The 14,902-nt window shown below is 38.1% G+C and overlaps 1 protein-coding gene across 1 annotated transcript; it reads left to right on the forward strand.

The window, feature by feature from the left end:
* The first annotated feature begins 979 nt into the window (after positions 1-979).
* On the forward strand, positions 980-2,352 carry LOC142505733 (uncharacterized). Its single transcript, XM_075618836.1, has 2 exons — positions 980-2,117; positions 2,216-2,352. Exon 1 carries the CDS (start codon positions 1,295-1,297, stop codon positions 2,057-2,059), a length of 765 nt encoding a protein of 254 aa, XP_075474951.1. The 5' UTR covers positions 980-1,294; the 3' UTR covers positions 2,060-2,117; positions 2,216-2,352.
* Positions 2,353-14,902: the final 12,550 nt, after the last annotated feature.

Below are 14,902 nucleotides of genomic sequence, written 5' to 3' on the forward strand. Positions count from 1 at the left end.
GCAGAAGCACCAGCTATTCGCGAAGTTCAGTAAGCGCGAGTTCTGGTTAGAGAAGGTGGCGTTCTTAGGCCACATCGTTTCTAGTAGCGGTATCGAGGTAGACCCAGCAAAAGTTGCAGCAGTCAGAGACTTGGTTATACCGTAGAATGCATCAGAAATCCGTAGTTTCCTTGGGCTAGCAGGATATTATCGGAAGTTTATTCAGGGATTCTCCTCTATCGCAGTTCCACTCACGTCGTTGACAAAGAAGAATGCGAAATTTGTGTGGAGCGATGAGTGTCAGAAGAGCTTCGATACTTTGAAGCAAGCCCTTATCTCTGCACCAGTATTGGCCATGCCGTCAGGGCCCGGAGACTTTGTTTTGTATACCGATGCTTCGAAGCTCGGTTTAGGCGCAGTGTTGGTGCAGCATGGGAAGGTGATAGTTTATGCTTCTCGTCAGTTGAAAATCCATGAGAAGAACTACCCTACCCACGATCTAGAGTTGGCAGCCGTAGTTTTTGCCTTGAAGATTTTGAGGCATTATTTGCATGGAGAGAAGTGTCAGATCTTTACCGACCATAAGAGCCTCAAGTACTTCTTTACGCAGAAAGAGCTGAATATGCGTCAGAGGCGTTGGTTGGAACTAGTGAAGGACTATGACTGTGACATTAGTTACCACCCGGGCAAGGCTAATGTAGTTGCGGATGTACTGAGCAGGAAAGTCGCAGTGATGGCTCATATGGCGATCCCGAGACCTCTTCAGTTTGAAATGCAGAGGTTTGATCTAGAGACATATCCTCGAGGTAGAGTCCCCCGTCTATCTACTTTGACGATTAAGTCTTCTCTTCTTGACCGTATTCGCAATAGACAGTCAGCAGATGAGCAGTTGGCAAAGGGGAAGCAGAGAGATGAGGCCAAGGGCAGTATTTTATAGTAAAATTAATTGTGACCACCCTATAGGTGACATAATTAATTTGGTACCTGATAAATAATTAATTTAAGGGTATACACTTAAGTCAATGATATTGTGAGAATTTCCTATAGAATATTTTTACAATATCTTTTGATGGCCAAAATCAAGTAATACTAAATTGATATTGCATGAGTTGCTAGATATATTGAATTTAATGGGAGGGTCTCAGCCTAGCTATAAATAACATGTTTTTTTCCTAAAGAAAAAATTATGTATTTTGGAGTTTTAGGTAAATTTCTGTGTTGTAGTAGTTTTTGGGATCTACAAATGCATTTCATGCATAACACATAATTTTATTTATTGCATTGCTCATTTAAATTTATTTTTAATTTCAGAAAAATGACTGGAAATTCACTGTCTATGATATTAACCAATAACCAACTAGTCGGAGAAAATTACATTGATTGGAAACGTAATTTATTGATTGTCTTAACTGCGGAGAAACACAAACATGTGCTCAATGAACCCTGTCCATCGGTGCCTACGTCGGAGTCCACAGTAGCTCAGAAGCAGGCTTATGATAAGTGGATCAGTTCTGATGAGATGGCCCGTTACTACATTTTGGGATCCATCTCAAATGTGCTGCAACAGAAACATCAGAACATGGACACTGCTACAAAAATCATGGATAGCCTCCAAGAAATGTTTGAGCATCAAGGACGTCAGACACGACAAGCAGCCATTAGAACCATTATGAACATGCGCATGAAACCTGGGACGCCCGTGAGAGATCATATGCTTGCATTGATCGCTCAGTTTAACGTGGCTGAGGTGTTAGGGGCTGAAATCAAATCAGAGACTCAGGTTGACATGGCACTTGAGACTCTCCCTGAGATGTTCTCACAGTTTAAAGTTAGCTATAACATGAATAAGCTAAACATGTCCCTGACTGAGCTGATGAAGGAACTCCAAAATGCTGAAAGTGTTCTTAAGACTAAAACTGGTGATGCATTTGTTGTTGCTTCTGCTGGGCCGTCTTATTCCAAGCCGAAAGGTAAAAATGAGAATAAAAGGAAGAAGCCCAACAAGAAGGGTCCACAAAAAAATGAAAAGAAGGTCAAGGTAGATGGCAAGTCTAAGGGAAAATGTTTCCATTGCGGATAAAAGGGTCATTGGAAGAGAAACTGCCAAGGATATCTAGCTTCCAAGAAGCAGGCTAGTGGTGAGTTATCTTTTATTGAGTCTTGTTTAGTGGTTGATTCTACTGATACTTGGATTGTAGATTCTGGAGCCTCTAATCATATATGCTATACTTTGCAGGGGTTCCAAGTAACCAGAAGCCTCAATGAAGGGGAACATACTCTAAGAGTTGGCACAGGGGCTGTGGTGTCGGCAAAAGCTGTTGGAATTGTTTATCTTTATTTTTCGAATAATAAACATTTGGTTTTAAGACATTGTTATTATGTTACTGAGATTACTAGAAATTTGATTTATGTTGTTTTATTGTTTAGACAAGGATATTATGTCCATTTTTCACAAATGGTGGTTGATATTACCTTGAATAAAGCCCTTATTTGCAAGGGACATTTGAATAACGATTTGTATGTCTTAAAACATGATGACAGCTCTTTGCATCACATTGAATCCAACAAATGAATTAAATTGTCTCCCACTAATGAAACTTATTTGTGGCACTTGAGACTTGGTCATAACAACCTTAATAGAATTCAACGGTTGGTAAAGGATGGTCCTTTAAGTAATTTAAAGGTGGAATCCTTACCTGTATGTGAATTTTGTTTGGAAGGTAAGATGACTAAGAGATCTTTTAAATCTAAAGGACAAAGAGCCAATGAAGTTTTGGAATTAGTGCACACTGATGTATGTGGACCAATTAGTGTACAAGCTAGAGGAGGATTTGAGTATTTCATCACCTTCACTGATGATTACTCTAGATACGGTTATGTTTACCTAATGTCCCACAAATCTGAATCTTTTGAAAAGTTCAAGGAATTCGGAAATGAAGTGGAAAAACAATTAGGTAAGAGCATAAAAACACTTCGATCAGACAGAGGTGGCGAGCATCTATCCAATGACTTTAGAAGAACATACTTATCAGATAATGGGATAATTTCTCAATTGAGTGCACCAGCTACACCTCAGCAGAATGGTGTCTCTGAAAGGAGAAATAGGACTTTGTTGGACATGGTTAGGTCCATGCTAAGTTTCTCTAAGCTCAGTACATCCTTTTGGGGATATGCTATCCAAACTGCAATATACTTATTGAACATGGTTCCTTCTAAGTCTGTCTCTAAAACACCTCTTGAATTGTGGAATGGGCGCGTGCCTAATCTAAGACATATTCGGATATGAGGATGTCATGCTTATGTGCTAAAGAGAAAGATGGATAAAATGGAACCTAGATCAGAATTATGCATGTTTGTTGGATATCCTAAGGGAACAAGAGGATATTACTTCTATAGTCCTCAAGACGATAAGATATTTGTAAGTACAAATGCAACCTTCTTAGAGGACAAGCACATAGAAGAGAGTGAATCAAAGAGTAAGGTTCTTTTGGAAGAGAATGCTAAATCATCTACTCCAGAGATCCGCACTGAACCTACTCAGTTTGAATTCACATTTCTACCACCATTAACCACTGGTTTCCAAACAAATGAAGTGGTAGAAGACATTGGTTCCAATAATCGGTCACCCCATCATATCCAAATGGAAAATGAAGGAAATGATCAAGAAGAGAACTTAAGACAACGACAATCAATTCCAATCAACCAAGAACCTCGACAACTTAGACGTAGTGGGAGGGTCATTCGACAACCCTCTAGATACTTGCTCTATGGAGAATCGTTTGATGCGGTTTCCATTGAACAAGAGGAAGATCCCATCACGTACAAAGAAGCTATGGAGGATGTTGACGCTGACCAATGGAGGAGTGCCATGGAATCAGAAATGAGATCCATGTACACTAACTCCGTCTGGGTTCTTGTAGACATTCCTGAAGGGGTGAAACCTATAGGGTTTAAGTGGGTCTACAAGAGAAAGAGGGGAATAGACGGAAAAATGGAAACATTTAAGGCTAGATTGGTAGCCAAAGATTTTAGCCAACGAGAAGGAATCGATTACGATGAAACCTTCTCACCTGTGGCTATGATAAAGTCTATTCGGATCCTCTTATCCATTGCAACTCATTTTGATTATGAGGTATGGCAAATGGATGTCAAGACAATATTTCTTAATGAAAATCTTGACGAAACCATTTATATGGTACAACCAGGCGGTTTTTATTCACAACGGTCAAGAGCATAAAGTATGCAAACTGAAAAAGTCTATTTATGGACTTAAGCAGGCGTCAAGGTCTTGGAACATCATATTTGATCAATCTGTGAAAGATTATGGTTTCGATCAAAATCTTGATGAGCCTTGTGTCTATAAGAAAATTTTGGATGACAAGGTGATTTTTCTTGTGCTATATGTGGTTGACATCCTACTTATTGGGAATAAGGTAGGGGTGATGACATCTGCCAAAAATTGGTTGTCTCAACAGTTTGACATGAAAGACTTGGAAGAAGCAAGTTATGTTCTAGGTATCCAAATCCTTCGGGATAGGAAGAACAAACGGATTGCTTTATCTCAATCTTCATATATTGATAAAATATTGGTGAGGTAAGCAATGCAAAATTCCAAGAAAGGTCAAACACCTTTTAGACATGGAATTCACTTGTCAAAGGACCACAATCCCAAGAATCCAAGTGAAGTGGAATACATGAAAAGAGTTCCTTATGCTTCGGCTGTAGGAAGTCTTATGTATGCTATGCTATGCACTCGACCAGATATTTGTTATGCTGTTGGGATTGTTAGTAGATATTAGTCAAACCCAGGACCAAAGCACTGGATTGCTGTAAAGCATATTCTCAAGTATCTTCGCAGAACTAGAGGGTATATGTTGGTTTATTCGGCTTCAGAGTTGGCATCTGTGGGTTATACTAATTCTAATTTTCAAGCTGATAGAGATTCTCGTAAATCCACATCAGGATCTGTGTTCACATTAGGTGGTGGTGCCTTTTTTTGGAGGAGTATCAAGCAATCATGTATTGCTGATTCCACAATGGAAGCGGAGTATGTAGCGGCTTGTGAAGCAGCAAAAGAAGCCGTTTGGCTGAAAAAGTTTTTGCTAAGCCTTGAGGTTGTTCTTGCTGCATCAAATGCCATTACTTTATATTGTGATAACAGTGGTGCAGTGGCAAATGCAAAAGAACCAATAAACCATCAGCGTGGAAAACACATTGAACGAAAATATCACTTAGTGAGGGATATTGTTCAACGAGGAGACATGACAGTGTGCAAGATAGCATCTGCTGAAAATCTTGCTGATCATTTCACCAAAAGCTTACCTGCTAGAGCTTTTGAGGAACATATTCAAAATATGGGTGTACTAGACATGACTCATTTACTCTAGGGCAAGTGGGAGGATAAAATAACGTTCATTTATTTGTTTAAATAAATTTATTTTTGAGCAATGCATATGTCCATTGGATTGTTGTATTATTATAAATTGAGTGTTTAAGTGTTGAACAAAGAAAGATTCAATTTGTAATTCAATCCAAAGTTTTATTGTCCACGATCGGTAAATAAATAAGGACAAATTATTTTGATAAGATCGTCTCAATTTTATTGAAGCCTATCTTTGGTTTGGTAATAAAATTAGGAATACATTCTGTTTTATTGGACTGGACCACGTGAGATTTGAATTTTATTTGACCATACTAATTCAAAATCACTAGATTGTCGTACATAACACCTTAATCCTGAGCGGACAATGAACTTTGATTACTAACTTGAAGTTCTTTGATACATCAATGAGTAAGACCAAACTATTGGTGAATATCTCGATGTTTTGGGAATCAAAGTGAAATAACAAAGAACATATGTTCGTAATATGGAATCTGTCACCTAGTCAATAGGTATGATCATAAACTCACAAGTTCTTCTAGAAGACAGTAAAATCTGAGCTCAGTAATTCAATATTCTTGTTGAATTAATTATGTGATGTGATCACATGGGACTGTCAAAGAGAAGATGGGGGTGAGAAGCTATGAATATCTAATATGGGTTATATGGTCATGATACCCTGTTTTAGATGTTCTAATTGATCGACATGGGTGATATGTTGGGTCGATAAATCAGAGGATATAATTATTGATTTTGTGCTTCTGTAATATCAATTAATTTGAGAGTAAAATCTTATTCTTTTAGTGGAGTATAATAAGATTAATAAATTATTTTGATTAATCATGAGTTGATTGGATCAAATTAATTTATTGGAGCTTAATTTAATTGAATCCGACCAGGTCCTTTTGGTGGCTCTAATATAAACTCGGATAAATTATATGAGTTATAATTTATGATATATGTGGGATAAATTTATCTGGACAGAATATTACATGGAAGTTTATCATCTAATTTTCTAGATATGGTATAATATACTATGTTCATTTAAATTTATATTTTAAAAGATATTGTCATTATCTTTTTGTTACAAGATATTACAGATATATTTTATATATATGTGATATTGTAACTTGTGACCAAACACAATCCTACGTTAGAGTTTGAGAGAACACCAGAGAAGACTTGGAGGTTTGGAGCGTAGATCTAGTGCAGAGAAAGATCGAAAACACGCTTCAAAGGTAATCTCTAATTTCTGTATGTTGTAATTAATCAATTCGTGTTAAATACATAGAACAATCGATCCTGTGAAGTAGAGATGATTGAAATCACAAGAAATTAATTTTTGTGATCAGATCTTCTCGATCTTGGCTAAGAGTTTACCTGATTATCTGATTTGATTGGAAACGTGTATTGCTGGAGAATGAATCAGAACTGATTCTTGATCAGCTGTAAGATGATCAGAGGAGGACTGAAGCAGATTTGTTAGACTTGATTACTAATCATTTTGATAATCAGATACGCCTCCTCGAAGAATTCCAGAACAGGGTAGTACCTCAAATAATCCGATGGATGTTACAGCGACACCCATGGAAACACTGCTGAAAAGATTTCAGTCGTTCAAACTGCCGACTTTGAAAGGCATTGAGACTTCTGTTGATTGTGAGAGTTGGCTTGATTACATCGAAATGATGTTTGATTCACTAGACTATACAGATGAGCGTAGAGTTAGACTGATTGGGCAGCAGTTGCATGATGTTGCAAAGAATTGGTGGCTTACGACTAAAAAAGCTTTCGAGCATCGAGGTACGGTTATTACTTGGAAGATTTTTAAAACTGAATTGTATCAACGATTCTTCCCAGTATCGTATAGAAAAAACAAGGGTGCAGAGTTTGCCAACCTGAAACAGGGTAATCTGAATATTGAAGAGTATGTGACCAAATTCTCTACCTTGCTACGCTTTGGTCCACATGTTGCTAAGAATGATGAAGCGGTTGCTGATCAGTTTATCAATGGGCTGAATCCTGAGATCTTTACACTGGTAAATACCGGGCGACCAAATAATTTTGCTGATGCTTTGAATAGAGCAAAAGGAGTTGAAGCGGGCCTGATCAGGCAGAAAGGAGTTTCGTATGTTGCTCCAGCACCGAAACAGCAACAACCTTCAACCCAGTTCCACCAACCACCACCCAGATTTGATAGTGGTAGTAGTAGCAGTGGGAAGAATGATTATTTGAAAGCCAGAGGGAAACAGTTTAAAAAGTCTGGTAGTAGCTCATCTAGCTCCAGTGGTTCACGACAGAGCCAGAGTTATATAGGGGTCTATTGCAAAACTTGTGGAGGAAGACATCCCACAGAGCAATGCCAAGGAGTGTTTGGTAGTTGCAACATCTGTCGACAGCAGGGACATTTTGCTAGAGTCTGTCCATAGCGAGGTTCTCAAAGATCCCAGGGAGCAGAATCATCTGGATTAGTGGCTCAACCTGATAGACGATCATCTGCTGTTCACTCATTCCAGCCAGCACCTGCCCAGTCACAACCGAGGCCAGGAGGAAGCCATACTGTTAGCCAACCTCCGAGACAGCAGGCCAGAGTGTTTGCATTGACTGAAGAACAGGCCTAGGAAGCACCTGATGATGTAGTGGCAGGTAACTGTTCTCTTTTTGGTTATCATGCTTATGTGTTGATTGATATGGGTAAATCACATACTTTTATTTCTGAGCGATTTGCATTGATACATGTGTTGCCTGTTGAATCTTTATCTACTGTGGTATCTGTCTCTTCACCTTTGGGGAGAGGTCTTATAACAGTGAATTCTGTTAAATATTGTATGCTGCAGTATGATGGTAATGAGATTGAGTTAGATTGTATTGTACTCGGTTTGTCTGATTTTGACTGCATTATCGGTATTGATATGTTGACCAAGTACAGAGCTACCGTAGATTGTTTCCAGAAAATTGTAAGATTCAGACCTGAAATGGCTAATGAATGGAAATTTTATGGTAAGGGTTCCAAATCGTGAATTCCTTTGATGTCTGCTTTATTTATGACTCGATTATTACAGAAAAGAGCATAGGGATTCCTTGTGTATTCAGTAAACGTACTGAAGTCGAGTCCTTCATTGGTAGATTTGCAAGTGGTATGTGAGTTTTTTGACGTCTTTCCAGATGAGATTCCGGGTTTGCCTCCAGTCCGAGAAATAGATTTCAGCATTGAATTGATATCAGGTACTGTACCTATTTCAAAAACTCCATACAGAATGGCACTGATTGAACTAAAAGAATTGAAAGATCAGTTAGAGGATTTACTGGCCAAGGGTTACATCAGACAGAGTGTTTCTCCTTGGGGTGCTTCAGTACTGTTTGTCAGAAAGAAAGACAGTTCGATTAGACTCTGCATTGATTATCGGCAATTGAACAAGGCTACGGTAAAGAATAAATACCATTTGCCTTGTATCGATGATTTATTTGATCAGTTGCAGGGTTCTTCTGTTTATTCCAAGATTGATCTGAGATCAAGATATCATTAGCTGAGATTCAGAGATTCTTATATATCGAAGACAGCTTTCAGAACCAGGTATGGCCACTATGAGTTTATAGTCATTCCGTTTGGTTTAACGAATGCTCCAGCTGTATTTATGGGTTTGATGAACCGTATATTTCAGAAATATCTCGATGATTTTGTGATTATCTTTATTGATGATATTCTGATTTATTCGAAGAATATGATTGATCATGCTGAACATTTGAGAATTGTCTTGAAAACTCTGAGAACTAAGAAACTATATGCAAAGCTGTCGAAATGTGAGTTTTGGCTGAGACAGGTTGTGTTTTTGGGACAAATTATATCTGAAGATGGTATTTCCGTCGATCCTAACAAAGTTGAGGTTGTGATCAATTGGCCTAGACCGATATCAGTGCCAGAGATTTGCAGTTTTATGGGTTTAGCAGGCTATTATCGTCGATTCATCAAAGATTTTTCTAGTATTTCTAAGCCGATTACTCAGTTGACTCAGAAGAATGCACCTTTTGTTTGGTCAGAAATGTTTGAATCCAGTTTTCTAGAGTTGAAGAAGAGATTAACCAGTGCTCCAGTGTTGACTATTCCGTCAGGTACTGATGATTTCGTTATTTATTGTGATGATTCACAGAGGATTATGTTGTGTTTTGATGCATCGAGGACATGTTATTGCTTATGCCTCAAGACAATTGAAACCACATGAGACTCGCTACCCGATTCATGATCTTGAATTGGCTGCCATCGTGTTTGCATTGAAGATTTGGCGACACTAGAAGTTTGAAATTTATTCTGATCACAAAAGCTTGAAGTATTTATTTTCACAGTCAGAATTGAATATGAGACAACGAATATGGCTTGATTTATTGAAAGATTTTGATTGTGAAATCAAATATTATCCGGGAAAATCTAATGCAGCAGCTGATGCACTGAGTCGAAAGGTATGTTCTTTATCCTTATCGAAGATTGGTGTTTCAAATTTGATTGAAGACTACTGTCTTTCTGGATTAGTATTTGAGACAGATTGTAAACCTTTGAGACTCTATGTCATTCAAGTTGAACCAGAGCTGATTTTGAGAATTAAAGAAGCATAGAAAGTTGATCAGAATATTCAGAAATCGATTGCGATGGTCAGATTAGGGAATCAATCAGAGTATCAGATTCTTAATTATGTTTTATATGTGAATAATCGTCTTGTTGTGCCAGATGTTTCAGACTTGAAACAGCAGATTTTGACCGAAGCACACAGCAGTCGATTCAGTATTCATCCGGGTGGCTATAAAAATGTACAATGATTTGAGGAAACAATTTTGGTGGAAACAGATGAAAGCAGATATTGCAGAATTTGTATCCAAATGTCTGAATTGCCAACAGGTGAAAACAGAAAGAAAGAAACCAGGAGGTCTGTTGCATAGCTTATCGATTCCAAAATGGAAATGGGACCACATTTCCATGGATTTTGTGACGAAGCTACCACGTTCCTCCCGAGGTTGCGATGCGATTTGGGTCGTTATTGACAGATTGACCAAATCAGCATGTTTTATTCCTTACAGAATGACATATAGACATGACCAGATGGCAGAGATTTATGTCAGAGAAGTTGTCAGATTGCATGGAGTGCCGAAGTCTATTGTATCAGATCTAATCCTCGATTTACTTCACATTTTTGGCACAGTCTGCAACAAGCTCTAGGTACGAAGTTACATCTGAGTACTGCATATCATCCTCAGACAGACGGACAGTTAGAACGGACTATCCAAACATTGGAGGATATGCTTAGAGCTGTAGTGCTAGATTTTGGCACTAGTTGGAAAGATTCTCTACCACTTTGTGAGTTTTCCTACAACAACAGTTATCAGACGAGTATAGAGATGGCCCCGTTTGAAGTGTTTTATGGCAAGAAGTGCAGATCCCCTCTTTATTGGGATGATATTTCTGAGGTACCTGAACTTGGGCCTGATATGATTCGAGACATGACTGAGAAAGTTAAACTGATTCGTCAAAGAATGAAGACAGCCCAAGATAGACAGGTCAAATATGCCAATGTTCGACGACGACCGTTGGTGTTTGAGAGAAGAGACAGAGTATTTCTGAATATTTCTCCTTTCAGAGGCGTTGTCAGATTTGGCAAGAGAGGGAAGTTGTCTCCACGATATATCGGTCCGTACGAGATTTTGGAGAAGATAGGTGATCGTGCCTATCGACTTGCCCTACCTCCGTCTCTATCTAGAATATATGATGTCTTTCATGTATCTTTATTGCGGAAATATCTTCCTGATGCTTCTCATATTCTTCAGCCAGACGAGGCCGAACTTGATGGGACTCTGAGTTATTTTGAAAAACCGATCCAGATTCTTGATCGTAAAGAAAAGCAGCTCAGAACGAATACTATTCCACTTGTGAAAGTTCAGTGGAGTCGTCATGGCATTGAAGAAGCTACTTGGGAAACTGAATCAGACATGAGACAAAAATTCCCAGAATTATTTCATCGATTTGAGTTTTCTATTCAGCTTCTGTTACATTTCGTATCTTATTCTTATGATTTGATTGCCTGCGATTTCGAGGAAGAAATCATATTTTAGAGGGGGAGAATTGTAATGCCCGAGATTTTGTTCTATTAATCCGAGATTATTGATTTATGAATTGATGTGATTATGAAAGGACTACCCGAGACACAATTTTGGATAGCACGAGTATTGTGTGGTGTGAGACCAGAAGATCTCGCGCATATGCGCGGAGACGAGGCGCCCATATGCGCGAGCTGCAATATGTCGAGGCAGAAGACCTCGCGCAAGCAAGATTTAGGTTTAAGCGCAGAGACAGTAGGTCTTGCGCATATGCGCGAGCATGGGACACGCATATGCGCGAGATGGTGAATGGTAATTATGACGAGACAGTAGGTCTCGCACATATGGGCGAGGACCGGGCGCGCATATGCGCGAGCACTAATGTATGAAATTTTACCACTTGTCTAGCCATGCAATTGAACATGTAATAAAACCTTCATTCTTATTCAATGTTGAGCAGCAAGAATCGAGAAGCCATGGAGATCTTCAAGTTTTTCACCTCTTAAAAGTTGATTTGTGCAAGATCCGACCATCCGATTTTCAATCCGAAGTTAGTTACGTGCTCCTCTCGTTAAGGGATTCAAAAGGACGTAAGTTTTATTACTTTCCTACATGATTCCAAAGCTTGATATCTGAGGAATCGTAATTTGAGTTATATTATGTGTTCATGAGATTGTAGTAATCGTATAATCGAAATCGGATCGAAGAACAGATACCGTATGCAATTGTTATCATTTTTCCAGATTATGGTTGAATGAGATTGTGCAACTTTTGATATTGTGAGTTGTGTTTATTATTGATTATGAGTTATGATTGTATCTGCTGATATTGAGTTGCCGGGATATATCGAGATTGCAATGTTATGCCGTCGAAACAGAATTAGATTGAGATTGATCAAATCATGTCTTGATTTGAGTTGTATATTGATATTGTACTCCTCGAATGTGATTCCAGATTTGGTATTGAAAGCGTCGAAGAACGAACAGAGCCAGATTGGGATATTTGATTCAACCGAGAACTACGAAAAGAAATGTATAAATCAATGTTAACCGGGAGATATAACTCGAGTAAGAGATAACTTGAGTTTCCCAAAATCACATACTTATTTGTTATTGTTTTAATACCTTGTATTCCTTGAATGTGTATGCTTATTCTATTGATTTATAGAAAAGCAGAGAATAGAAGATAGATATCGAGAAAGAGTCTTTGGCAGAGGTGCCAAGTCACATGATGTTTGGTTTATATCGATGTGCTTGGGAGTAGATCGATTCCTATTGTAGAGATTCGATATAAGGTACCAAAGTCCGGGAACTAGGATCCCTAGATAAGAGTCGAGTCAGAGATTAAGAGATAAGAGTTTGATTTACAGTTTATATCGATTCATGTTCCTCAGGTTGTGATACATGTTATTTGATAAATGTTTATGCTTTTGTATATGCTTATATGAAATGCATGTATACATTGTTTATACTGGGAATTATATTCTCACCGGAGTTATCCGACTGTTGTTGTGTTTGTATGTGTGCATAACAACAGGTGGGACAGGATCTGGGTCAAAGAGGATGAGAGATCGAGATTAGAGTGGAGATCTGGGCCCAGAAGTAAAATTGGTTTTCAGCACTTGATATGTAGTGGTTGAACCTTAGTTTGTATGATTTTATTTTGAACAAGTTTGTACTTTTGATCAGGTTGAGATATTAAACTTGATCTTGTAAATAAAATAAGATTGATTATCACATGTTGTCACATTTTGTACACTTGTGTATTTAAAAAAAAATTTTGACCCAGTTTATTTAATTGATCTATTTGATCCCAAAAGATGATTTAGAAGATTAGTTAGCGTCCGGGTCCCCACACATGAGGCTCATTTTCTTTGCATGGGGTTACGGGGCTGGTTGAGGGCTTGTCCAGGGTCAGGTTCGAAGGCTAGGTAAGGTCCTAGGGTGGCTAGGTTCGAGGGGGGCGGCTAAAGAAGAGTCCTTGCACAAAGGGACTCTTCACGCGCAGTTGCTGTTGTGGCTGAGGAAAGGGGGCTCGCGGCTGGCCTGGGGGCGAGCCAGGTGGGTCCTTTAGTGTCTAAGGATAGTGGTACAGGGATGGGGCAGGGGCTGGAGCGGCTTGGGTCACTGCTGGCATGAGCAAAACATGTAAACGTGAGAGGAGATGGAGTCGTGCAGCTGCTGGTTGCTGACATTTAAAATATATGTTGCATGCTTGGTTTAAAACAAAAACGTTATATGCATGTTTAATTTTTATTGAGTGATGGAAATACGAAATGTTGAAGGACGTGAAGGGATTGTGACTAAATACGAAGATATGTAGGAAATATCGTGAGGGTTATGGTCCCAGTGGGAGCCTGACGATCGTGTTTCCTTGGATACGGATACGAATACGTTGGCCAAGGCATAGTTGACCGGTGAGAGTGTTGTTGGTGTCCCCGTCGCCCAATACTGTGGTTTTCTCTAGATGGATCCATCGCCCAATACGAATACAAATACGAGTCACAATCACGATCTGAATTCAACAAACACGAATATGAATATGAATATGAATATTATGATATGAATATGTTGATACGAATATGAATATGAATACGAATATGAATATGTTTATGTTTATATGAAAAGTTTATGAAAATGTTTATGTTTAAAGTTGATACATCATTATGAAAATATTTTTATTTAAATTTTATGCATCATGAAAATGTTTACGAAAATGTCCATGTTTAAAGTTTATGCATTATTACGAAAACGATATTTTAAGTACAAATATTTTTATGGTGCATCTGATCTGTATATGTAGTACTTGTTATCAAGAATATGATGTGTTGAGTCTTTTGACTCACTAGGTGTGATCGATGCATGTGTTTATGATAATAATGTTAATGGAGGTCTTAATGGTTGACTTTTCTGGACTGAAGGTGCACATAACCCGAGGACCGACGCTCGTTTTCTGCACTAGTTATGATTTATGATTTCAAGTTACATTAAAGATATTTTATGACTCTTATTTATGTTACGAGAGATTTTTGAGAGGTTATAGCATGGGCTATACTTTTCAAATATGATTTTAGGTTTAGTAAAATGTTGGATAATTTTATGCTAAATTATTTCCTTTGGTTTTCAAATTATAGTTGGTTGATTTATTTTAAAATGATGTCAAAAATAATTTATGGTTCGGCCAAATGCTATGTGAGATTTGAAAAAAAATATTCTAGTACTTTTTAAGCAAAACGAATAGCAGATGTTTCAGAATGAGTCTAGATATCCAGTTTATGACTTGGAATTGGCTGTCATCGCCTTCGCTCTCAAGATCTGGAGACATTCTTTCTTTGGTGAACACTTGATAATTTATTCAGATCATAAAAGTTTGAAATATTTATTTTCTCAATCAGGTCTGAATATGAGATAGAGACATTGAATGAATCTTTGAAAGATTATGATTGTGAAATCCAATACCAGT

This window comes from Primulina tabacum, chromosome 10, assembly GCF_025594145.1.
Source record: "Primulina tabacum isolate GXHZ01 chromosome 10, ASM2559414v2, whole genome shotgun sequence".
Classification (NCBI taxonomy): domain Eukaryota; kingdom Viridiplantae; phylum Streptophyta; class Magnoliopsida; order Lamiales; family Gesneriaceae; genus Primulina; species Primulina tabacum.

What these genes read in the sequence shown, in the direction of transcription:
- LOC142505733 (XM_075618836.1), top strand. Translation starts at nt 1,295, where the DNA reads ATGACTGGAAATTCACTGTCTATGATATTAACCAATAACCAACTAGTC.